General features: G+C 51.4%; 1 protein-coding gene and 1 long non-coding RNA gene across 7 annotated transcripts in view; one reads left to right on the forward strand and one right to left on the reverse strand.

Moving 5' to 3' along the window:
* Window positions 1-10,095, reverse strand: part of CCM2 (CCM2 scaffolding protein) — a 54,020-nt gene extending 43,925 nt beyond the window's left edge. The window contains exon 1 of one of the 2 annotated variants that reach the window (XM_021079071.1): window positions 9,643-10,095. In XM_021079071.1, the coding sequence (XP_020934730.1) occupies window positions 9,643-9,672 (30 nt within the window). In that variant the 5' untranslated portion in view covers window positions 9,673-10,095. The remainder of the gene's footprint in view (window positions 1-9,642) is intronic. The other variant, XM_021079070.1, reaches the window with a different exon arrangement.
* LOC100739791 lies at window positions 10,165-22,753 on the forward strand. 5 transcript variants are annotated; one of them, XR_002340444.1, is made up of 7 exons: window positions 10,165-10,179; window positions 17,191-17,288; window positions 17,982-18,235; window positions 18,576-18,614; window positions 21,246-21,322; window positions 21,751-21,975; window positions 22,632-22,753. It is a non-coding gene; the product is annotated as an uncharacterized LOC100739791 (long non-coding RNA). The 5 variants fall into 5 exon arrangements; XR_002340443.1 differs by having other exon boundaries at window positions 17,191-18,235; XR_002340445.1 differs by lacking the exon at window positions 17,191-17,288.

Below are 25,722 nucleotides of genomic sequence, written 5' to 3' on the forward strand. Positions count from 1 at the left end.
TGCGGCCATAACAATAGTTTTTTTAAAAAACCTGTGTATACAGTTCCTATATAACTCAGCAATTGCATTATTAGGTATTCGGCCAAGAGGACTGACCACATAATATGCACACGATCAGATGCTCACAGACGCTCACAGCAACTCTTCACAGTAACACAAAACTAGAAAGAACCCCACCTGTCCGACAAGGGATGGATAAACAAATGGTGGCGTGTACATTTAACAGAATACCTCTTAGCAACAACTGATACCCGTAATGTTATGGACGAATCCCAGAAACATCATGCAGAGGAGCTTCCTTGTGCTGCAGTGGGTTAAGGATCTGGCACTGTCACTTCACTGGTTCAGGGTGCTGCCGTGGCACAGGTTCAACCCCTGGCCCGGGAACTTCCACAGGCCAAAAAAGTTCCATGGCCAAGAAACAAAAACACGGAGTTCCCGTCGTGGCTCAGTGGTCAGCGAATCTGACTAGGAACCATGAGGTTGCGGGTTCGATCCCTGCCCTTGCTCAGTGGGTGAAGGATCCGGCATTGCCATGAGCTGTGGTGTAGGTCGCAGACGCAGCTCGGATCCCGCATTGCTGTGGCTCTGGACCCCTGGCCTGGGGACCTCCATATGCCGCAGGAGCAGCCCAAGAAGTGGCAAAAAGAAAAAAAAAAGAAACAAAAACACATTATGCTGAGTAAAGGGATCTTTGCCCACAAGAGTAAATGCATGTATACTGTTTGAATCCATTTGTATGAAGTTCTAGAGCAGATGAAGCTAACCCAGACACTAATCTATAGCGGAAACACCAGGAAAGGGATTTGCTGAGAGGTATAAGGGAACTTTCTGATTGATGATAACTGTCTATTTCTTGGCAGGGTTTGGGTTACACAGGTGTATGCTTTTGTCAAAAATTAATTAATGTACATTTAAGGTGTGCATATTTCACCATATATGAATTTCATAGCAAAAGAAAACTGTAAACAAATAGTGCATTCTAGTTAATAATATGCCTGCTGAAGTGTCCAGATTAAAGTGAACACATGCCTACAATTTACTTTAAAATACATCAGAAAAATAAAATGGGTTGGAGTTCCCGTCATGGCACAGTGGAAACGAATCCAACTAGGAACCATGAGGTTGCGGGTTCGATCCCTCGCCTCACTCAATGGGTTAAGGATCTGGCGTTGCCATGAGCTGTGGTGCAGGTCCAAGATGCGGCTCAAATCTGGCATTGCTGCAGCTATGACATAGGCCAGTAGCTACAGCTCCGATTAGACCCCTAGCCTGGGAACCTCCATATGCTGTGGGTACAGCCCTAAAAAGACAAAAATAAATAAATAAATAAATCATAAGAGCTATTTAGAGTGACACATCTATCAGCAATAATAAAACATTTAGGAGTTCCCTCATGGCTCAGCGGATTAAGGGTCTGGCTTGTCAGTGCTATGGCTCTGGTTGCTGCTATCGCTCGGGTTCAATTCCCGGCCCAGGAACTTCTGTGTGCCATGGGTGAGGCCAAATAATAATAAATAATGATAATTTTAAAATATTTAGACACAATCAAATGCAGAACACTTCGTGACACGTGACAGGCAGGATAACGTACCTAAGACGTAGGTCTGTCCGAGGGATTGAATTAATAAAACCGTACTCACAGGCCACCACGTGAACTGCAAGGGAGTATATTCCAAACCACACCTGACTGGAGAGCTAATGGTAACAACACACAGAAGCGAATCTGATGGGGCGGGGAGAAACTGCATGTCATTTCAAACTACAGAGTAGATTTATAAAAAAAAAAAGATTCAAGCTTCTCTCTTCTCAGAGTCAGAAGTAACAGCTTAGGTTTTCCTGAAGAACAGCAGTAATACAACAGACGGAGAATGACCACTTTTCTCACGTTCAGAATCCTTTTTTTTTGCTTTTTTAGAGCCGCACCCATGGCATGTGGAGGTTCCCAAGCTAGGGGTCCAATCAGAGCTGCAGCTGCCGGCCTCCACCACAGCCACAGCAACGCCAGATGGGAGCCGCGTCCGCGACCTACCCTGCAGCAGCTCATGGCAACCCTGGATCCTTAACTCACCGAGCGAGGTCAGGGATCGAACCTGCAACCTCATGGTTCCTAGTCAGATTCATTTCTGCTGCGCCACGACAGGAACTCCTCACTTTCAGAATTCAACTATGCTTTTTACCTCCTGGGTTACAAGATCTACACCGCAGTTCACCGTCCTAAGCCTCAAACAAAAGCCCAAATTCCAACTTCCTGCTGCCCTCACTAAAGAGGATTATTCTCATTGCACCACACACGTCTAATACCCGCGATCAAACGCTCTAATTCTTAACACAATCCAGCAGGAAACTGCTACTACTGAGCTCCACTTAGGAGGAAAAACAGCAACATTTTTGGCACTGGCACAGAACTAAGGAAAAAATCTATGAAACTGACAAAACCGAACCTCAACACCCTTGCAATGGAGTAACCATTACAGCGGAGCGCCACGTCTGAAGAAGAGCCACCGTCCTTGGACTGAGGGGTAAGGGCAAAGGGAGTAGAGGAAAGTGTCCACAAAGGCCGTGGGTCAGGACAGTGACATGAGGCGGTGCAAATGTGGCTCAGCCCAGAGGCCACGCGCCGGCGGTGCGCGTGCAGCATGCGGCCCCAGCAGAGCACGGGCACGTGGTCCCACCCCTCGCCCCTCGGAGTAGCCTGTCCGTGTCTGGGGCAACAGTGGAGACCCGTTCCTCAGAACTAGACTGAGCTCTAGTCCCACTGAGATGGTCCCGGCACAGGACCTTGTCACATCGGCCTGACCTCTAGGGTCTGCTTCCAAATAATGTGCCACCCAAATGACGCTTTCCAGAGAAAAGAAAATCATGGACATGGAGAAGAAACTCGGAGCGGGAGGGACTGGGAGTCTGGGGTTGACAGATGCAAACGACTGCCTTTGGAGTGGACAAGCAATGAGGGCCTGCCGTACAGCACTGGGAACGGCATCTAGTCCCTTGTGACGGAGCATGATCATGTGAGAACAAGAATGTATACAGGTATGTGTGATTGGGTCACCTCGCTGCACAGGAGAAAACTGACAGAACACTGTAAACCGGCTATAATGGGAAAAATAAAAATCATTATAAAAATTAAAAAAAAAATAATGTGCCATCTCTGTCTCTCTTAACAAAGCACCACAGAGCAGGCAGCTAAGGATCCAGTGGTGTCACTGCAGCAGCCTAGGTGGCTGCTGTGGCATGGGTTCAATCCCCAACCCAAGAACTTCCACATACGACAGGCGCAGCCAAAAAACACAAAAAAGAAAGAAAGCGTAGTTCCCGTTGCGGCTCAGTGAGTTAGGGACCCAATGTTGTCTCTGTGAGGATGGGGGTTCGATCCCTGGCCTCGCTCAGTAGGTTAAGGATCTGGTGTTACTGTGAGCTTCAGTGTAGGTTGCAGATGCAGCTCGGATCAGATCCCACATTGCTGCTACTGTGGTGTAGGCCTCACTCAGCTGCAGCTCCAATTCAACCCCTAGCCTGGGAACTTCCATATGCCGCAGGTGCGGCCCTAAAACAGAAAAAAGAAAGAGCAAGCACCACTTCCGAAGGAGGAGCTAGTGATGCAAGCGTGACGGCCGCTGGAAGAACAAGGAAAAAGGCGGCCCTTTCCCCTCCCCACTTTCCTTGGATGAGAAAACTGGAGGCCACCGCATCCTCGGGACAGAGCCTCCGTGCCTGCCCAGTGCAACTCTCACAAGCGTCCCATCTTAATACATCTATTTCTTGCCTAAGCAAGCACCACAGAGCAGGCAGCGACGGCAACTCGTCTGTTCTGTCCGAGTCCTCGAGGCTGGAGTTCCGAGCCCAGGGTGTCGCGGGGCTGGGCTGTCCTCAGCCTGGGGACGGCCATCTCCTCCCGGCTCCCCAACTGTCCTCGCCCCGAGTGCGCAGCCCTGGTGCCTCTTTGCCCAAACTGCCCTTCCTTTAAGGACAGCAGTCACGTGGGCTAGGGCCCACCCTAGTGCCCTCTTTTATTTATCCTTCGTCCCCTCTTTAGAGGCCTCTCCCCAAACACAGACGCCTCCCGAGGCGCTGGGGTCAGGGCTTCGCCACCGACCTCGGTGGGGCAGTGGGGGGCACAGCTCAGCGCATGACCCCCAGGGAGCAGGTGCGGGTGAGGAAAACGTGTTCTGAGACGAGCTGCCCAGGCGCGGCCGTATTTAACACTGGGGCGTGGGGCCGTCATCAGAAGATTTTCTTGGGAGTTCCCGTCGTGGCTCCGTAGTAATGAACCCGACTGGCATCCATGAGGTTGGGGGTTCAATCCCTGGCCTGGCTCAGTGGGTGAAAGTCCTGGTGTTGCCATGAGCTGGGGTGTAGGTCACAGATGCAGCTCCGATCTCACGTTGCTGTGGCTGTGGTGTAGACCAGCAGATGCAGCTCCGATTTGACCCCTAACCTGGGAACTTCTACATGCCGCGGGTGCGGCGCTAAAAAAAAAGAAAAAAAGCAATTTAGGTTGTCACCAGCAGTTTAAAAATAAAAACAGAATTAAAAAAAAAAAAAATCAGAGTGCATTGCTTATAGTGAGAATTGTTTTTTTAAACTTTCATCTCGGCCATACAAACATTTACACACACGCGTGTACCCCTGGAGAAGGTACAGCTGCCTGAGGGCTGGTCTAATTCAAGCTCCCAGCTCCTCACAGGCACTAGAGCTAAGGGATGATTTGCTAGTTACGTGAGCTGACACCCAGGGTCCATGGTCTAGAGGAGTTTTCTTTTCCCCACTCTGTATATGGAAACTTCAAGAATTCACCAAAGTAAAAAGAATAATGAATAGCCAAAGCATTCAGCTATGCCCCACTTTTTTTTTTCCAGCATGAGTAAAAAGCAAATCTCAGAAGTCACATTATTTCACCTCCTAATGTCTCAGTCTACACGTCTATCAGATTAGAACCAGACAAAACATAAGTAATATACCCAACAAAACTAATAATAACTCATTATCACTTATACCCAGTCCTACATTTCTGGGTACTTTCTAACCGTTTTCATTTAAAAATACAAATAGGAGTTCGCATCGTGGGGCAGTGGTTAACGAATCCAACTAGGAACCATGAGGTTGTGGGTTCGATCCCTGCCCTTGCTCAGTGGGTTAACGATTCGGCGTTCCTGTGAGCTGTGGTGTAGGCTGGCAGCTGTAGCTCCGATTAGACCCCTAGCCTGGGAACCTCCATATGCCACGGGTGTGGCCCTAAAAAAATAATAATAATAATAATAAATAAATAAAAATACAAATAAAATAAATCAACAAAAAAAGTATTTAACTTTGTTCAGGTTGAAATCATGGCCACTGTGGTGTGACCTATGACCCAACAGCAGAAGCAGCAGAAACTGGGACCTGAACAGGTGACTTCACACAACTGTATCTTCCCAAGGACTGTGATCCTCTGAGTCAAGTGTTTTTATAAACATGTACACAATCCAACCCAAGTGTTACACCTAAGTTTCTCACAAAAAGGAGATGCATCCTGACAGAATGAGCATCAAAATGCATGGAACTCGGGTCTGTTTTGCAAGGAGGCAGAGCCTTACTCTCCAAACCCCCAAGCAGGACTCATGGTCTGAAAGGTAGCCGTCCCTCTGGGGACAGGTCAGGCAAAGAGTGACCCCCAGGGTCATGCCTCCCCCCAGCCAGTGCACTTCTCTGTCCACATGCTCACCCCCAGGACCTCTCCACCAGCTCCTCCCACACCCCGGCACCCGGCACCTGCCGCGGGACAGGACTGCTCGAGTTCCCCTCATCACGTGCCAGGGGAGCCGAGGAAGGCCGGGGCGCTACCTGTGCGCTCTACGTGAAACCCACTCTGCTCTAATGGCTCTCTGGAAGCTCAGGGAGTCCTGTCCTGAGCAGAGAGGCCACATTAGAACAAGCCTGAATAACCGCTCAACAGAACACCAAGACAAGCATCTAAAGACCCGTGAAGCCTATCAATCCACTTTTTTTTTTTTTTTTTTTTTGGTCTTTTTGCCATTTCTTGGGCCGCTCCCGTGGCATATGGAGGTTCCCAGGCTAGGGGTCGAATCGGAGCTGTAGCCTCCGGCCTACGCCAGAGCCACAGCAACGCAGGATCCGAGCCGCTTCTGTGACCTACCCCACAGCTCACGGCAACGCTGGATCCTTAACCCACTGAGCAAGGCCAGGGATCCAACCTGCAACCTCATGGTTCCTAGTCGGATTCGTTAACCACTGCGTCACGACGGGAACTCCATCAATCCACATTTTTAAAGATTTAAATCGGCATGTTCTGAGGAAACTAACTTGGAAAGAGAATTTAAAATTTTTTTTGTTTTATAATGATTTTTATTTTTTCCGTTATAGATGGTTTACAGCGTTCTGTCAATTTTCTACTGTGCAGCAAGGTGACCCAGTTACACACACACATGTATACATTCTTTTTTCTCACATGATCCTGCTCCATCACAAGGGACTAGACATAGTTCCCAGTGCTACGCAGCAGGATCTCACTGCTCATCCATTCCAAAAGCAAGTTTGCATCTATTAACCCCAAATCCCCAATCCATCCCCGCTCCCTCCTCCTCCCCCTCGGCAAACACAAGTCTCTTCTCCATGTCCACAATTTTCTTTTTTGTGGAAAGGGTCATTTGTGCCGTGTATTAGACTCCTGATGTAAGTGATATCATATGGTATTTGTCTTTCTCTTTCTGACCTACTTCACTTAGTATGAGCGTCTCCAGTTCCATCCATATTGCTGCCAATGGCACTATTTTATTGGAAAGAGAATTTAAATGTCCAAACAGTACTTTCATAAAACTATCAAGTCATTACTCGCTGCTTTAGCTTGAATTTGTGTGTAAGTTTTAAAATAGCTATCTCTGGTTAATTTACCATAATGAGAACTACCTAAGCATCAAATTTATTGAGTTGGACGTGACCTCACACCGAATGCAGGAGCAGAGCAGGAAGGTTCTGCTGGCTTGTGACTGGCTGAGAGCAAGAGGTAAAGTGTGCTAAGTCGTGGCCTGGATAGGAATCCACGCCCCAGAGCTGTCTGTCTGGCCTGCCTATGGGAAAATGAGCCGGGGCATCGGCAGAGCACAAAGAAAACACAGAACGCCCAGCTTAGGCGACTCCGTAATAACCCATCACCTCCTCTAACAGAGAGAGTGACAGGTCCTGCCCTCCTCTGAGCCTCCACCTTCCCGGTGCCTGCCCCCGCCCCTCCCCCACTATAAAAGGTGGTGGGGTTTTTTTTGGTTTTTTTTTTTTTTGCCTTTTTAGGGCAGCACCCATGGCATGTGGAGGTTCCCAGGCTAGGGGTCAAATCAGAGCTGCAGCTGCCTGCCTACACCACTGGATCCGAGCCACGTCTGCGACCTACACCACAGCTCTCGGCAATGCCAGATCCTTAACCGACTGAGTGGGGCCAGGGTTGAACCCAAGTCGTCATGAATACAAGTCAGGTTTGGTACCCCTGAGCCATGATGGGAAGCAGTTGCACTGGTGTTTAACCTCTATTCCAAAGGCTCAGGAATGTGTTACCTCTTTGTCTCTCTCAATATTGCTGAACGCTCAAATGTTTCTACCAAAGCTGATAGAAGGCTCTAGAGAAAATGCAGTCATTCTCATGCTTCCCTGGCAAGACAGGATAGCATGCATGTGGAAGGAGTAACCCTCCTTAGCAGGCCCTGTTTGGACGGACTGTCGAAGACTCTGTGGGGCCAAAACAGGTCCTCTGCTAGGACTGGACAGGCTCCTCTATGGAACGCCGGCAGCCAAGAGCACTGGACACAGGCCATGCCCTACTAGGGCCCTGGCCCGCCTGCCCACCTGTGGCAGGGAACAGTAGAACTGACTGCATTTCACATGGTGCCTCCTCTCCGCTTTGGCAGAAACGCTGAACTCAGCGCTCCCGCTCCCGCTGTGCAGTGGCCGGCGTCCCCCTGAGGTCTGTCGCTTGCCGGCTGAATCCCCTTCTCGGGTTGCTTTCCAGACCTCAACCATCTTTGTAGAGAACTGCAACTGACACTGCACTTAAATTAGATACGAGTATTTTTTGTTTGTTTGTCTTTTTAGGGCTGAACACACAGCATACAGAGGTTCCCAGGCTAGGGGTCCAATCAGAGCTGTAGCTGCCGGCCTACACCACAGCCACAGCAACGCGGGATCCGAGCCGAGTCTGCAACCTACACCACAGCTCACGGCCATGCCAGATCCTTAACCCCCTGAGAAGCCAGGGATCGAACCCATGTCCTCATGGATGCTAGTCGGGTTCGTTAACCGCTGAGCCACGACGGGAACTCCAGACGTGTGTATGGATAACATAAGAAAGGAAGGAGTAAAGGAGGTGGGAGAAGCGGCATTACACAGTCCTCTGAAGACCACCTGCCTGCACTTCCCTTCAAATACCTCAGTAAAATGGGGCACCCTGCGATGCGTAATCATCGCCGCAAGGACGGCTGCCTCTGAAAAGCAGAGGGTCGCGGAATTTATCAAGGTCTTTTATTAAACTTGTGTATAAAAGTGCACACACATTTATCAAAACGAAAATAATAGGTAAGACACGTCAATTATAAAGCCTGTATTTGAAAAAGATGCACTGCATTGAAACCCATTTTCCATTTTGATGACAGCTTATCCCACGTGGTTATTTGTCTCCGAAAAATGGTGAGTTTATCGATTACTCTAGCCTGTAATTAAAGCCACACTTTTAAAATTACACAGACTGAGGAACCTCTTGAACTATGTCCTAAATCTAACTGCCAAACATAACATCACTGAAATCACTCAGCTGGGATTAGGTAGAGCAAAACTCGACCTCTGCGGGCCTACCGTGAGTGAGCCTGCTGTACCATGAAACACGGTTTTTGCTTTTACTTGATACCCCAAAATTGAAGTCAACTCAGCAGCAAATGTTTCTCCATTACCGTACACCCCATTTTCTCAAAGATACTAACCCTGGAAAACTTTCTGGCCCATAACCAGGGCCAGCTCCTCTGCAGCCCCTGGTCACTGACCCGCGGGGAAGGCCATGTGGACAGCCTGGGTTTGGGGCAGAGTTACTGACCGGAAGGGGCGGAAAGGCGTGGCTCCTTCCTCCCCCGCGCTCCCGGCCGGCAAAGGACCACCTAACCCCATTGTCCAGGGGCTCGCCTCGTACTCCATCGCGCAGAGACCGACTCCCACGACCCTGTCCGGGACTGACCGTGGACTGTCCACCGGGGGGCCCTGGCCTGCCCGCCACGCTCACCCCAACCGCGGGTGCCTCCGGGCCTCTCCACGCCGGACTTCCAACCTGGGGCCTCTCCACGCCGGACTCCCGCCCGGGACCTCCCTGTGCCTGGCCTCCCCACGCCGGAGTCCACACGCCAGACTCCCGTCCCGGACCTCCCCACGCCTCGCCTCCCCACACTGAACCTCCCAAATCAAAACTCCCCTCCACGGACCTCCCGAAACCAGACTTTCCCACGCCCCGCACCGGCAGACCGACAGGCGGCCCCGAGCGACCCTCCCGCGTCCCCCTCACTCCCCCCCTAGTCCCAGCCCCAGACCCTCCGCCTTCCGCCAGCCTCCTGCCTTGGTCGGGGGTCCAGCCCACCCCGCGCCCGGCCCTCGGGAGGACGCGCCCCGCAGCCTCACCTTCTTGCCCTTCTTGCTCTCTTCCTCCATGTCGCCGCGAGCGGCCCCCGCGGCCCGGCCCGCCCCGGGAGCCCCGCGCCGCCCGCGGCCGCTACATGCTCGCCCCGGCCCCGCGGCCGCCGCCGCTCCTGCGCCGCTAGCCTGGCCGCAGTCTCCTCCCGCGGCCGCCAGGGGCCGTCCGCGCCCTGCACCCCGCACCCCGCACTTCCGGACCGAGGGCGCAGCCCCGCCCCCGCGACCACGCCCCGCCCCGCGCGCGCACGCCCCCTCGGCCCACACGCTCCGCCCCCAGCCCTTCCAGGCGGCCGAGAACGCGCCTGCCCTGCCCGCCCCTTTCAGGGCCGCGGGAGCGCGCCTGTCGCGCCCCTGTCCCACCCCACGCCCTTCAGGGAGGGCCTGCAGCCCGCGCCCACAAGCCCGGCGCCTCAGGGCCGCACGAGCGGCTCCAGCGTTTCAATTCTGCCGCCATCTTTTGGGCAGCCAACTTCCCAGCCTGCCTCACGCTCAAGCAGATTAGGCTCAGGCCGCCAAGAAACGGTGGGCGGGGCCGGCGGGAGGGGCGGGGCCTGTGGGAAGGTGAGGACGGGAAGTGGGGGTGTGGGGGCTCTGGGAGGGGCTGGCGAGAGGGGGCGCGGTCATCGGAGGCGGGGCTGCGGACCGGAGTGGTTGGCGGGAGTGGGAGGGCGGGGCCTGCAGGAAGGTGAAGGCGGGAAGACCTGGGCGGGGCTGCTCGAGGAGCGGGGCCTCGGGGAAGGGGCACAGGACCACTCCCTTTCCTTTCTCCCTTTGCCCTTCTTTCGTGTGGGTGCAGTGAAACTTTTTGCTAAGACTTCCTGTGTTTCAGCGTCAGCCTTCCTTAGACAAACACGTTGGGAAAGTTTAAATGCAACAGCGAGTACGTCCGGACCCTACCAGAATAAAATGTAGAACGGGAGTTCCCTTCGTGGCTCAGTGGTTAACGAGTCCCACTAGGAACCATGCGGTTGAGGGTTCGATCCCTGCCCTCGCTCAGTGGGTTGGGGATCCAGCGTTGCCCTGAGCTGTGGTGTAGGTTGCAGACGTGGCTCGGATCCCGTGTTGCTGGGGCTGTGGTGCAGGCTGGCGGCTACAGCTCCGATTAGATCCCTCACCTGGGAACCTCCGTATGCTGCGGATGCGGCCCTAGAAAAGACAAAATGAATAAATAAATAAAACCTAGAACCTTTTTTTTTTTTTTAATGGCACATAGAGGTTCCCAGGCTAGGGGTCGAAATGGAGCTACAACTGCCGGCCTACACCACAGCCACAGCCACGCAGGATCTGAGCTGTGTCTGCGACCTACACCACAGCTCACAGCAACACGGGATCCTTAACCCACTGAGCGAGGCCGGAGATCAAACCTGCAACCTCATGGTTACTAGTCGCATTGGTTTCCTCTGCACCACAAAGGGAACTCCCACACACAGAACCTTAATAGTCACCTAGAAATAACAGCCACCTTTTACCGATGAGGTCCAGAGAGATGGTTTGCCCAAAACACACTGTGAAGTGGAGTCAGCAGCAGCAGGCCCACTGTTTTGCCACCAAACAGCTGCCAGTAAGAACCCTGCTGTTCAACTAAAATGTAAACTGATACCAAACAAAACAATATTTGTCTCGACTGGTTAACTTTTTAGAGTGTTAGATCCTGTGCCAGGGGTCAATGGTCTCTCTCTCGGCTCCCATCGTGGGATGGAGCTGGGCCCTTTGAGCTGTCCTCCCTTGCCAGGCGGCCCAGTGTGAAGCTTTGCGGGTAGAAACTGCAGGGAGGCAGTGCAGGAGGAAGGAGCTTTACTGCCTGGTTCCAGTGAGCTTTCTGAAAAAGCACCTGCAGAAAGAGGCCTCTAAAGCACCCACCTTCCTACATCAAGGGTAACTTCTCCAGCTCCAGGTTCTCGCAAGCACCTGGCTCTCCAGTGCCGGGAGCACCCAGCTCCCCTGTGGTCTGAGGTCGGCGAGACGCCGCCTTCAGGAACAGTTTTCCCACACTCTGGAGGGTGGACTACAGCAAGTTCTGCCAGCACTTCTCTGCCATTCCTTGAGCAGAGCTGTTCTCTACCAAAGGCTGGACCTCAGCCTGGGGGGGTTGAGGGGGCGAGGTTATTCCTCAGAAGCTTAGCACTCAGAATAGTAGCTGCCCTTATATCTACTATCATTGTGGCCTTCAGAGTTCTCTCCATTTTTTCTTAACTTTTTTAAAAATTGAAGTAGAGTTGATTTACAATGTTGTGTTAATTTCAGGCATCCAGCAAAGTGAGTCAGTTATATATATTCGTTTTCAGATTCTCTTCCCTTATAGGTTATTACAAAAATACTGAGGGTAGTTCTCTGTACTATCCAGTAGGTCCTGTTGGTTACCTATTTTATGTATAGTAGTGTGTATATGTTAATCCCAGACTCCAAATTAATCCCTCCCCCTCCCTTCACTTTTAACAGCCATTCCCTTGTTACTGTAATTCTCTGTATTAAACCCTTCCTGCACTGTTTGTCTCCTGATTGGACCCTATTAGATAAAGACACCAAAGAAACAAGTAGTCCCCAGCACTCCCTAAAGGCATTAGGTACTGCAGTCCCTGGGTACATAAAGCAGAAGTGTGGGAAATGACCTTTCAGTCTCCCTCCTGCAATAGTTTAGCTTGCCACATGCACAGACACGAATAACGCAGTGCATTCAGTGGTTGTTCCATCCACCACTACGGAACATTGGTCTGATATTTTAAGATCTTCCACTGATGTACCTTTCCATAGTTGTCTCTCTGTAACACTGTAAATAACGCTACTAAAACTTCCCTTAACCTAGGTTTAGGAAAAACTCACTCAACTCCTATATTTCTCCTTACTCTCACACGACAACCACTCTTGACACTTCTGACACCAGATGTGTGGGCATTTTTCCCACACCAAGCAATTCTTCAACACCAGCTGTGTCCTACACTTTAACTCAATTCTGGAGAGAGCATCAGATCCCACCGGTCAAGGGCTCAGTCCCACAAGACTGCCCTGCTCCCCACTTCAGATGACAACAAAAGTCCAGGTTGTTACCTCTGCCTCTGACCAGTCAGCTGTAAACTGAATGTTCCCAGGACTCCTCCTTGGGTTCAATTAATGTGCTAGAATGGCACAAAAACTCAGAAAAATAGTTTATTGTTTATCAGCTCATTGTAAAAGGATATGACAAAGATCCAGATAAAAGAGATGCCTAGGAGTTCCCATCGTGGTTCAGTGGAAACAAACCCAACTAGTACCCATGAGGATGTGGGTTTGATCCCTGGCCTCGATCTGTAGGTTAAGGATCCTGTGTTGCAGATGCGGCTTGGATCTGGTGTGGCTGTGGCTGTGGCTGTGGCATTGACCCCTAGCCTGGGAACTTCCATATGCTACACCAGCAGCCCCGAAAAGTTTTTTTTAAAAAAATGGGATTTCCCCATCTTGGACCACAGTGGAAACAAATCCGACTAGAAACCATGAGGTTTCGGGTTCGATCCCTGGCCTCAATCAGTGGGTTAGGGATCCAGAGTTGCCGTGAGCTGTGGTGTAGGTCGAAGACACAGCTCCAATCTGGCATTGCTGTGGCTCTGGTGTTGGCCGGCAGCTACAGCTCCGATTGGACCCCCGGCCTGGGAACCTCCATATGCCGAGGGTGCTGCCCTAAAAGACAAAAAGACCAAAAAAAAAAAAAAAAAGTGAGAGATGCCTGGGGATGTGTGTGGGAAGGGGCTTGCTCTGAACACCACACTCTTCTGGCCCCTTCATGTGTTCACCAACCCAGATCTTCTAACTATTGGAATTTTATGGAGACTTCATCATATAGGCATGATCTTATTTTTTCCTAGTAATGGTATTTATTTAAATTGTTTAAAAACTTTGAAATCATGTTGGTTTACATGGCATGATTGAATATTAACTGCATTTCCTCTCTGGAGGATGAAGGGTGAAGCTGAAAATTCCAAGCTTCTAATCACGGTCTTTCTGGTGGCCAGCTTCTATCCAGACACCATCCAGGAGCCCAACTTACATCAACTCAGAACAAAGACATTCCTTTCACCCAGGAGCTGTCACAGGATGTGGGAGCTCTATGCCAGCAACGGGGACAGAGACCAGTATGGGGGTTCTGTTTTGGTTTTTTTTCTTTTTCGGCCACGCCCTCAGCATATAGAAGTTCCCTGAGCAGGGATCAAATCCAAGCCGCAGCGGTGACCTATGCCACAGTTACAGCAACACCAGATCCTCAGCCTGCTGAGCCACACAGGGGAACTCCCGTATTCTGTTGTTTCACAGCCTGGCTGACCCTAGGCTGAGCCTCCTCAGGCTGCTCCTGTCCATTTGAATGCCTTTGCCTCCTCTCCACATACACACATCCAGGCTTCCAAGTAAAATTCTACCTACTAAGAATCAGATCACGGTAATTTTGGAAATAAAGGAGGACCCCCTAGATGAGACCAGGCAAAGCCTATTTGCTCAGAGCTGGCTCTAGGGAGGAGTCAGCCACCGTCACTTGCATGCGGCAGAGAGAGACCCGAAGGCAAGCAGAGCCGTGGGAGAGCTTTCTAGTGAAAAAGTGGCCTTCAGGGCCCAGGGACGCAGCAGTTGGGCTCACTGGAAGTGGGGTAGCCTTGGAGTTCCCGTCGTGGCTCAGCGGTTAACGAAGCTGACTAGCACCCATGAGGTTGCGGCTTCAATCCCTGGCCTCAATCAGTGGGTTAAGGATCCGGCGTTGCTGTGAGTTGTGGTGTAGGTCTCAGACTAGGCTCAGATCCTCTGTAGGCTGGCAGCTAAGCTCTGATTCGACCCCTAGCCTGGGAACATCCATATGCAGGCAGTGAGGCCCTAAATGACAAAAAAAAAAAAAAAAAAAAGGAAGCGGGGTAGCCCATGTGATAGGTTGAGGGAGCATGTATGGCTTTCTCCAGTTGGTCCTAATTTAGAAGTGGGAAAAACCAGGGAAGCCATCAGTTATTGAACGAGTTCTGGCCATGTGGCTTGTTTGGATTGTGACAGGTTTTACTGTGTGGCTTCCTGAACTGTCACTAGAGTTAACATTCTGACTTCCCCCAAGTCTGCCTCACAGCAGCTGGCTTCCTGGGCAGGCTGCCGAGACAAGGGCTAGGTTCCCTGGGCTGACTGCTGCAGGTTATGGGTCAGAATTCTATTTTTACAAACGGTCAGACCATAGTCTGCCTGTATATTCAGTCTCTCAGAACAGACATCAGGCCAGCTGCAATGTTAGTGGGCAACACTGTTTCTCCCAAGGCCACACTTCAGCTGTACAGGGGTCTAACAGTGTCCTTTTTCGGGATCACTGCTTTCCAGTAACTTCCGTAGCCTGCTCTGTGGCCCCCACCTGGTGCACAGAAATGTCTGTGAACCAACTACTAAACTGTCTGCACTTCGAGAAAGCAGCAGTCTGCAAGTGGTCCTTACTTCCCCTCTCCCCGTCTCAGAATTACTCAGTGCGGTAATGAGAGGTGGCCCAGAATCCACTGGGATTCTCTCTGGTTGGAGCAGGTTGATAAAACAGACTTCGCTGGATGCCTGGTTTGTCCCTGGTGGATTTGGCTGTTAGGCTTTATCATCCAGCTCAAGAAATACCTCTTCCCCTAAATCTATCAATGCAGTTCCCCCCCCCCAGCCCCCAGAGCACTTTATTTGCATATCTCTTTTCTCTTTTTGTCTTTTTAGGGCCTCACCCAAGGCATATGGAGGTTCCCAGGCTAGGGGTCAAATCGGAGCTGCAACTGCCAGCCTACACAGCAGCCACAGCAACACCAGATCTGAGCCGTGTCTGTGACCTACACCACAGCTCATGGCAACCCCAGATCCTTAACCCACTGAGCGAGGCCAGGAATCAAACCTGCATCCTCATGGATACTAGCCAGGTTTGTAACCCTCCGAGTCACATCAGGAGGTCTCTGAGAAGTTCTGAAAGGTGATGCACACCTGGTACATGGAAAAGAACTGACATTACCTTGACTTTGTACAGATGCTGCCCAGGTTGCTAACTTTTCAAGAAATTCATGAACAACTGAAAACTTACCCTCAATTGGCCTATTTCAAGACAGTTTTCCTGGACTCACATCTTTGCTAGATTCCAGTTTGTTTTTTTTTTTTTTTTAAATGAATCTTTTCACTCTTCCCAAGGCTGACTATTGCTTTTTCCTCTTTGTCCCTCTCGCCCATTGAGAATTAAATAGCTAGTAAATTACTAACTAGATGTTTCTGAGCTGTTTTTGGACATAGGCCATGCAACACTGCATAGCATGCTGTGCATGTGAGAAATCCAATATTGACTAAATTTAGTGAAGAATTTTTTTTTTTTCTTTTGGCTAGGCTCATGGTATGCATTAGTTCCTGAGCCAGGGATCACACCTTTGCCACAGTGGTAACCAGAACCACTAAACCACAGAGATGATTTGAGTGAATTCTCAATGAATTTATAAAATCCAGTTTCCAGGCCTGTAAATGATAGAGGATTAAATCAACACTAAATCATGACGACCCCTTGGAAGTAGAGCCACCCTATGTGACCCCCATGGAAGAAATCTTTCGGGCGCTACTTTGAGATCTTCTTGCCTATTACTGCCTCTGTATTCTTTCAGAGCCAAATTACTAATTTTCTTTCTAGGCATACATCCCAATTGGCTTGGAAGAATAATGGCATTACTCTTTGGACATGTGGTTTGAGGGAAAGTTCTTTTCAACATTCTAATAAGAAGTTAGGCTACTGCCGAAAGGTCTCTCTTTGTGCCAGGCTCATGCAGCCTTCTACTATAACGTAACTGAACTTTAATTATGTGTTTGGTTTTGGTTTTTGGCCACACCCACAACACGTGGACATTCGCAGGGTCAGGAATGGAACCTGTGTCACAGCAGTGACCCAAACTACTGCAGTACCAACACCAGATCCTTAACTCCCTGAGCCACAAGAGAGCTTCTTTTTTGTTTGTTTTTTAAGGCTACACGCAAGGCATGTGGAAGTTCCCAAGCTAGGGGTTGAATCGAAGCTTTAGCTGCCAGCCACAACCAGCTCTGAGCCGAGTATGCAACCTACACCACAGCTCAAAGCAACCCCAGATCCTTAACCCACATCCTCCTGGATACTAGTTGGGTTTGTTTCTGCTGAGCCACAAAGGGAACTCCAAGAGAACTCCCTGAATGCTAGTTCTTATCCATCTCTCCTTATGAAGACCCTACATTCCGGTTGAAACTTAGCTGTATCTCCAATAAGCCACACCCTTTCTAGTCTCAGTATCTTCCAATGTGCTTTCCTCAGCATGTGTGGGAGAAATAAAATTAAAGCCAAAATTTCCTTCTGCCAATTGAAAATTGGCACTGGCCATCTGCCTCTACAAGCATTAAATCACCAGCCGCTGCAGCTGCTGACCTTCACCTTCAACCCACCCTGAAAGGAGCTCCTGATGAAGATTAGGAGTGAGGCACTCTGTGCTCTGGGAAAAACTGGTGGAACAGGTCTTCAGATAGTTAGGTATTTTGAAGAGAAGATTTTATGAGCCCAATTCTCCTCCTATCTAGAAAAGCACCAAAATCATTTACGACATCTGCTCCTCGCGACTAGAAGCAAGCCGCTACTAAAATGTCTTCTTGACTGCAGTACCCGCTTCACTGAAATCGTATGTAACACTGAACTCCCCACCTACCTCTTTGGAATAGTTTTGCACAGCGCTCTAAAATGCTGTCCTCATTTTGCCCCAAATAAAATGACTCATAACAGTTGTGCTTTTTCCCCCAGTGGACACTGCCAACCCAGAAAACCTTTCTATAAAGATAGAAGAGAAAGAAAACAATTTTATTATCTGATAAGCATTCAACCAGAATGTGATGCGCATCACAGTTAAGCGGCTAAAATGACACAAACGGAAAGAAACCTTACTCTTCTATATAGCTAAGTGCACATAACCCATTACACTAGCTAGGCTGTGCAATGTGGAGTCAGGTGACAAATGGGTCCTTAACCTCCCTGGACACTGGGAGATCAAGGTTTGTCTCTCTTGACAATAACGTTTCTGAAAGAACGATCCCAGGCCTTTGGGAAACCTTCCTGAGCGGCGAGACTAATGGATTGGGCTTACTTAGCCACTAAGGGTTTACATTCATTCGAAAAGAACAGCGACTACAAAATCCTAAGAGTAAAGAGGGTTTCTCCCTATTTTGAACCGAGGCCCCAGCATCCAGCCTCCCACTTGTGCGGTGTTCCCGCGCCCCGCTCGCGGGCTGCCTCCCCTTCCCGGGTCCCCCAGTTGGGGGGCAGCAGGAGCGCGGGGCGTCTCCACGTGTTTACCGCACTTCTGCTTCCGCTCACACAGAAAACAACCCGAGGGCGCAGCTAACCCGCCCCCGGCCCCGCCCCGGCGCCCTCGTGACGTCATCCCCCAGGGCCGCTCGGCGCCGCCGATCACTTGGAGCCACGTGCGGCCGCCGGCGGGCTGCGTAGTGACGCAGGCGCGAGACTGTGCGGTGGCAGCCATGGCGGACGGTTGAGATGAGGCTGCTCCTGGGTCTCGCGGCTATCCAAGACCATTGAGGGTCCCCGGCGGCGCCTGCCGTCTGCTGAGGCTGGGTGAGAGTCACAGGAACTGGGGGCCCTGCTGGGTTGCGAGGTCAGGGATTTCGGGCCCGGTGGGAGCGGGCGCGCCCCCCTAAGTTATCCCGCCCCTGGCCCTGTCGGTTGGGTACTCGCTGCGGGTGTTCGGCCCGGGCCATTCCGTCCTGGGCTTGGCTGGGACGCGGGAAGGTGGCTCTAACTGAGCTTCTGAAGATTCCTTTGGAAATACACGTGCGGCCTTGGCGAGTGCCGCTTGAGGTGGGGAAATGGGGTCGTGGGGATGGCCTCCTAGGCGAAAACCAAGGTGGGGGCGGGACATGAGGACTGGCTTGAGCTGACCACGTGGCCCTTGCAGGTGGACTCCTCTGCGGCAGATCTCCTGTAAGATGTGCTGGTAAGTGACGCTGCCCGGGGCCCAGCTCCTCGCTCCCAGAACCGGGCGCGCTGGTCACTGTTACTTCATGGGGGAAATTCTTACTGAATCAACTAGTGACTTGGCCTACGGCTCCCAGGGGTTTTCTGAACTGTAAAATACATACCGAGAATAATATTCAAGAAAAGGGGATTTTGTGTATAGATGTGATCAGCGTCTTTGTAAAAGGAAGGAAGTTAGTCCACTGCTACCGCCACAATTCCGCCTCTGTCTGCCGGTGCCAAATTGAAACGCAGACACAGAGTTTGGGGTAAAGGAGGGGAAAAAAAATAGTTTAATTGCTTTGCCAGGCAAAGGAGGATCACAGCAGGTTAATGCCTTAAAGACTGTCCCTTCCCCCCCACCCCAGTTAGAAAGAATTGGAAGGAGTTTTATAGCAAAAAGGAGAAAAACAGGTTTTCAGATAGGAATCAGTATTGGGACAAACATGCATTCATCTTTCTTTGGGTCAGTCTTGGTCATCAAAGCTGGAGTCGGGAGATTTTCACAGTGGTGGTTTTCTGGGTTATTGCCTAGAATAACAGTACTTGCGAAAGGGCCGTATTGATCAGAGATCAGAACAAGCTTGGAAAGTTCCTGAAAAAACATCCCATGCTAATAATCTTTAACCCACAGGCCATTGTGCTCAGGATGCCTAATCTTTAGCTTACAGGTGATTGTGTTTAGGGTGTAACTAAGTCAGGAAGAAGAATAAGCTGTTAAATTTCAAAGTATTCATTTCAAAAAGAAGCGTAAGGAATATGATTTTTCTCTGAGAGGTATGATAAGACTGCCTCTCCCAAGGCTGCTTGTCTTCCTCCCTCAAACAGAAAGGATTGCTGTGTCCTTCTTACTATCAAGAGTTGTCGGAGTTCCCCTCGTGGCGCAGTGGTTAACGAATCCGACTAGGAACCATGAGGTTGCGGGTTCGGTCCCTGCCCTTGCTCAGGGGGTTAACGATCCGGCGTTGCTGGGAGCTGTGGTGTAGGTTGCAGACGCGGCTCGGATCCCGCGTTGCTGTGGCTCTGGCGTAGGCCGGTGGCTACAGCTCCGATTGGACCCCTAGCCTGGGAACCTCCATATGCCGCAGGAGCGGCCCAAGAAATAGCAACAACAACAACAACAAAAAGACAAAAGACAAAAAAAAAAAGAGTTGTCTCTGTCCAGGGGCTTCAGGAGGAAACCCAAGTAGGCCTAATCCAACCCCATGATCTCTCCTCTCAGCTTCTGGTCCCGGCTGGTGCTCAGTACAGCTGAATGCCCAGGGCTTTAGGGGCTTGAAGGAACGTGGGCTGCAAGCCTCCAGCGTGCTTGGGTCTGCGGTGACCCTGTGCATTCCTACAGTGCTTGCAAGAAAATTTTGAGATGGTTTGAGGCCTTGCCCTGCTTCATCCAGAGCAAGGTTATAGAAATTTCAGACACTGTTTTGCTCCCTTCCCTATCTGGTGTGCTGGGCACTGTGCAGGTCTGTACCATCTGAGGCGGTGACCACTTGACACATTCGGTTAAATTTAAGATTCCGTCTTTCGTTCACACTAGCCACGGTTTAGATGGATGCTCATTAGCCACACTTGGCAAGTGGCTGCTCTGTTGCACCGTGCACATTAGAGAGCGTTAATGTCTTTGAAGAAATTGTTTTGGACTTTGGGTGTTTACCGTGCTCCAGGCTTGTAAATTTTATTATATCCTTCAAACGAAAGCCTTAGAAAAGTTGAAAATGGGAGTTCCCTTGATGGCTTAGTGGTTAATGAACCCGACTAGTATCCAAGAGGATGCAGCTTCAATCCCTGGCCTTGCTCAGAGGATTAAGGATCCTGCGTTGCCGTCAGCTGTGTAAGTTGCAGGCAAAGCTTGGATCTGGCGGGGCTGTGGTGTAGGCCGGCAGCTGCAGCTCCGTTTGGACCCCTAGCCTGGGAACCTCCGTATGCCTCGGGCATGGCCCTAGAAAGATGTAAAGGAAAAGAAAATGAAGCTTGAGGGAGTGGTAAAGATGGAGTTAGACCAGCTAGTAGGAAATAGAGTGGAAAGGAATAATAGGGATGGGCCATGCCCTGGGGGATATTTACCATTGGCAGGGAAACCAAAGAGAAGGAAGGGCCAGCCAGGTTCTATAGCAGGGCCGAGTGTCCCCGGAGCTTACTGGGGGGCGGGGGTCGTTGCACATTGATCTTAAAGGAAGATCTAATATAGCAGGGCCGAGTGTCCCCGGAGCTTACGGGGGGGGGGGGTCGCATTGATCTTAAAGGAAGATCTAGTGGGAGAGAAGGGCACTTGTGTTGATTGAACTCTTGTCTTGCAGACTTAATTCTTAACCCGCCAGAAGTCTTCGAGGACCACCGTTAGGCCATCTTAGGTCCAGTACAGGTGGGGGGCCACGGTCAGGATTAAGTGTCCAGGGTTGCCTGGCCAGACACTGGAAGGTCAGGATTGGATGCCAGGCCTCTCCAACCCTACTGGCTCCACTCCTTTCCCGGATGCCAGATTGGAAGGGAGGGGTGGAATCTAGAGGCAATGGCTGGTTTGAGTCGGAGGGCAATGCCAGGATGGAGTAGGCAGCACAGCTCCTGAGCTCCTGGACGGTGGGGTCACACCACCACCCCTTCTCTCTTGAAGGTTAAGGCTTCTGGCAGATTCGGGTCAGTCCCAAGTGCGACCGGTCTTCTGGGGCTGCCGTCCGCAGACCCTTCTCGGTGAGTCACGCTTCTGCAGTCCTGGGGGCAAGTTAACCCTTTGACTTTCTTTTCAAAAACGTTCAAATAGCAGAGAGCCTTGGGATGTCTGCGCTAGTCTCTCCAGAGCAGAGAGCACGTGTGGCCACTGTGTGTGTGACTTGACTTTCCTGCGCTCGGAGTACCTCTTTTCTTTCCTTCTTTCCTTCCGTCTCCCCCTCTCTCTCTGTCTCTCCCTCTCCCTCTCCCCATGGCATACGGAAGTTCCCAGGCCAGGGGTACAAGCTGTGCCTCCAGTGACCTGAGCCCGGCTTCTTAGCCCGCTGCGTGTGCTGGTGCCTTCTGGCTCCCTTTGTCTCCCTGTAAGACATGGGGCTGGTGGGAAGTGCTGATGTTGTGGCCGCTGCTGTTGTGAATAATCGACTGGCTTTGCCCGTGTCTCCTTTCAGCATCCACGTACCTGGCGGCCTCCCTCATCGCGTGCTGTTGGTAGGGGGGCGAGTCAGGCCCTGTACACGTCCTGACAGGCACCCGGCCCACCCCCAGCCAACTGTGCGCTGTGTTCCTGCCCCAGCACGAGACCTGTGGGGTGTCCGCGGCAGAAGATGTCAGAGCTGGAAGAGACCTGAGAGGCGATCCCTTGGTGGGTGATGGGTTCTTCCGGGAATCTGGTGGTAAGTGTCGGGGAGGGTCTGGCCTGGTGGGGTGGGTCCCTTCACTTCCTTTTGAGTGTTGATTTTCTGTAAGTCCCTCTGTCCAGGAGTTCAAAACCACCCGCTTACCCTACCTTCCCATGTTGCCTATCAGGTGATGGAGTCCCAGAAAGCGTAACTGTCTGCCAGCTCACGAGGCCGTTTTGTGCAGATAGTTTGATTACCTCTGTGGTTGGGATTCAACTTGTCGCCTTTTCCCCGGGAATCTCCAGATGAGCGGTGTGTCAGCCTGGAAAAGGTGGGCTCCTGCCGCATCCCTGTGGCAGAGGCCTCTTAGCTCTCTGCAGTCAGGAGTGGGAGCCCAGGTTCACGCCCATTTATTGCCGCTTGCTCTCAATTGGCATTTGTTACAATCTCTTGTTTATGCTCTTACATCACTTAATTGTAACAGCAGGCCTCGGAGTTGTTTCCAGTTTCCTGGTTTTTAGAGACAAGGAAGTGGGAGCCGAGGGTGTGACCTGCTGCACTGACACCCCAGGCCTTTGGGCCTCTTCTCTAGGCAGGATCAAATCCTTGCTCTCTTTCCAGGAGGCTGGGAGTTCTGGTTCTCGGCCCAGGCTGGGGGGGAAGGCCTCCAGGCCACGTGTGCATGTCTGACCAACATTCTCTGACGCCAGGTTTGCGCGCCTTGTCGTCTGCTTCCAGAACAAGGATCTTCGCTGTACGCCAAGACCCAGACCCCTCTGACATCGGAATGACAAGTGGGATATTTAATAAAACAGTTTCAAATTTGGAGTCAGTCCAGCCTCTGTTGTTTTCTCTTTTCTGTGTTAGCTGCAAAGGGGAAGAAGACCCCGCCCTTGAAGGAGTTTCAGCCAAGTGTGAGGCATCCCTAGGGTGTCTCCCATTTTGTTGCTTGTGTCTTTGTAAAGTGCCCAGTGGGTGATAGAGCATCAGGATCTGTACCTTGGGATCCCAGAGTGGGTTCCGGTGGTTTGACGGGGTCTCCGCCCCGTCCTCTTCAGTGTGGGTCACACTGGGTCACACACTAGAGTATCCAGACCTCCGCCTGTGGGTTGATGCCTTAAGAATGCATGACCCTCGTGGTCTATTTTATTAGACACTTGGATAATGCACCGATGGGTTACACCCACAACTGGAGCCCGCACGTATCAGTCTTGGTGACCTTTTTGAAGGAGCGTCCGCAGGCCAGGCTGAGGCTGACTCGAGCCAGAAAAGACAGCCCGTTGGTGTTCAGGCTGTGAGTGATAGGAACGGAAAAGTCCCCAGAGGTCCCTGCACCCTGAGTCCCCGAAGCTACACCCTGAGGGGGCGGGAGGGGGGGGTAGAGCCTCACACCTCAGAACCACCGGATGCCAGGGGAAACCCTCCTGACAGCCTCACGGGCAGAGGAGGAAGAGAGGTCACAGCTCCTCATGCTATCAGAGTGAGTTGTGGCCTTCATGGGTACGTGCTGCTCCAGGCGACCTTGGCGGGACATTTTCCTGCTCGCCCAGCAGTTGGTGTGCCCTGAGATGAGATGAGGTGAATGTTTTATTTATTCATTTATTTTTTGGGGGGCTGCTCCTGCGGCATATGGAGGTTCCCAGGCTAGGGGTTGAATCAGAGCCGTAGCCGCTGGCCTACGCCACAGCCGCAGCAACGCGGGATCTGAGCCGCATCTGCAACCTACACCACAGCCCACGGCAATGCTGGATCTTTAACCCACTGAGCAAGGGCAGGGATCGAACCCGCAACCTCATGGTTCCTAGTCTGATTTGTTAACCACAGAGCCTCGATGGGAACTCCAAGGTGAATGTTTTAAGTCCCAGTGTGGGTCTGGTGATTCAGGGGAGCTGAGAATCAAAGGGACTAGGGACATGGTGCAAAAGCCTGGGGGGCGGGGAGCATCTTAAAATTGACCTGGATTAGGTGATGAGAGAAACTGCTGTCCTGCCCTCCATCCACCTGTTTACACCTGTCACTGTGCCCCAACTTGTTAGACCTGTCCCTGGGAAGTTTCAGTTAGGCCTCCACTTGCCCTGCCTGAGACAAGGCAGAGACAGTGGAACCAAAGGGGTCCAAGCCGGACCCAGGAAGGGAAAGGATGCTGTCTGTGCCATCATCAGCCACATGAAATAAATGAGCCAGTGGGTGGCCAAACTGCAAGCTGGCGAGAGCCCAGGATTGCAGTTCGAGGTCACACAGCAGCAGAGTAAAACCAGGACAGGCTAGCTTCGCCCAAGGTCCAATGCCCAATTTAAGAACTGTCATGACATATTTATATGAAAAAAAGAAACAAAACAAAACCCAAAGAAAACTATTATGTGGCTTGAAAATTTTATCAAGTTCAGGTTTCAATGTCAAGTTTCACTGGAACAGCCCAGTCTTTTTTCGAGTCTCGGTGCAAACCCCCGGCCCAGAGATAGTGGAAGCGAAACTCTGTGGCTCAGTGAGAACTCCCCAGATTGTCCTGAACATGGGTTTGGAAAACCCTTCAAAAGCACCAGCCCAAAACGCAGGGGTGGTGGAGGGTGTCGTCAGAGATCGGGGGAGGAAACTTCACTGGGACGTGCCTAAGTGAAGCCCCAGGCCTGGCACAGGGTGGTGCCCAAGCCCTGTCCTGATGGAAGGGCCCCCTCAGAACAATGATGGGAGACTTAAATTATCAAGCATCTGAAAATAAGCACTTAACAATTTTATTAGCCATGCATTCGTTTTAAAGTCATTGAAGGAGTTCCCGTCATGGTGCAGTGGTTAACGAATCCGACTAGGAACCGCGAGGTTGCGGGTTCGATCCCTGGCCTTGCGCAGTGGGTTAAGTATCTGGCGTTGCCATGAGCTGTAATGTAGGTTGCAGATGCGGCTCAGATCCCACGTTGCTGTGGCTATGGTGTAGGCCGGTGGCTACAGCTCCGATTCGACCCCTAGCCTGGGAAGCTCCATATGCTGCAGGAGCAGCTCAAAAAAAAAAGACAAAAAATAAATAAATAAAGTCGTTGAAGAAAGGGGTTCCCATTGTGACTCAGCAGAAACAAATCCGACTAGTATCTATGAGGGCGACGGTTCAATCCCTGGCCTCAATCAGTGGTTCGGGGATCTGGCGTTACCATGAGCTGTGGTGTAGGTCACAGATGTGGCGCGGATCTCCCGTTGGGAGTTCCCAGGCCAGGGGTCGAATTGGAGCTACAGCTGCCGGCCTACACCACAGCCACTGCCACACCAGATCCAAGCCTTGTCTATGACCTATACCACAGCTCCCAGCAATGCTGGATCCTTAACCCACTGAGCGAGGCCAGGGATCGAACCGGCATCCTCTTGGTGCCTAGTTAGGTTGGTTAACCATTGAGCCACGAAGGAAACTCCCAAAACTAGCTTTTTGAGTACAGAATCCCAAAGGTAGCACACAGGTGACTCAAATCCTCAAATCCCCCCGTGTGAGCGGAGGGATGAGAAAGAACTGCCCTCCCTGCTGCCACTCCCCTCCACCCCTGCCATGTGGTCAAATCAGAGCTGGCCAGTCTGGCCATTTCTAAAGGGGCCGCCTGGTTTACAGAACAAAGTGACAGTCCTCATGTCACAGAGGTAGGACAGGAGGGCTCCTGGGGCAGTTCCTGGGCCTTATTACTAAAAGGGCCAGGCAGATGGGCCCCAAGGACACAAAGGAACCTCCTGGAAAACGTCCAGAAGCCTGGACCAGCCGCAAGACTCAGGCACAGTGTGATGAATCCAGGCCACCAGCCCCGTGGCCGTGACAGGAAGCTGGCT

Source organism: Sus scrofa, chromosome 18 (genome assembly GCF_000003025.6).
Source record: "Sus scrofa isolate TJ Tabasco breed Duroc chromosome 18, Sscrofa11.1, whole genome shotgun sequence".
NCBI lineage: Eukaryota > Metazoa > Chordata > Mammalia > Artiodactyla > Suidae > Sus > Sus scrofa.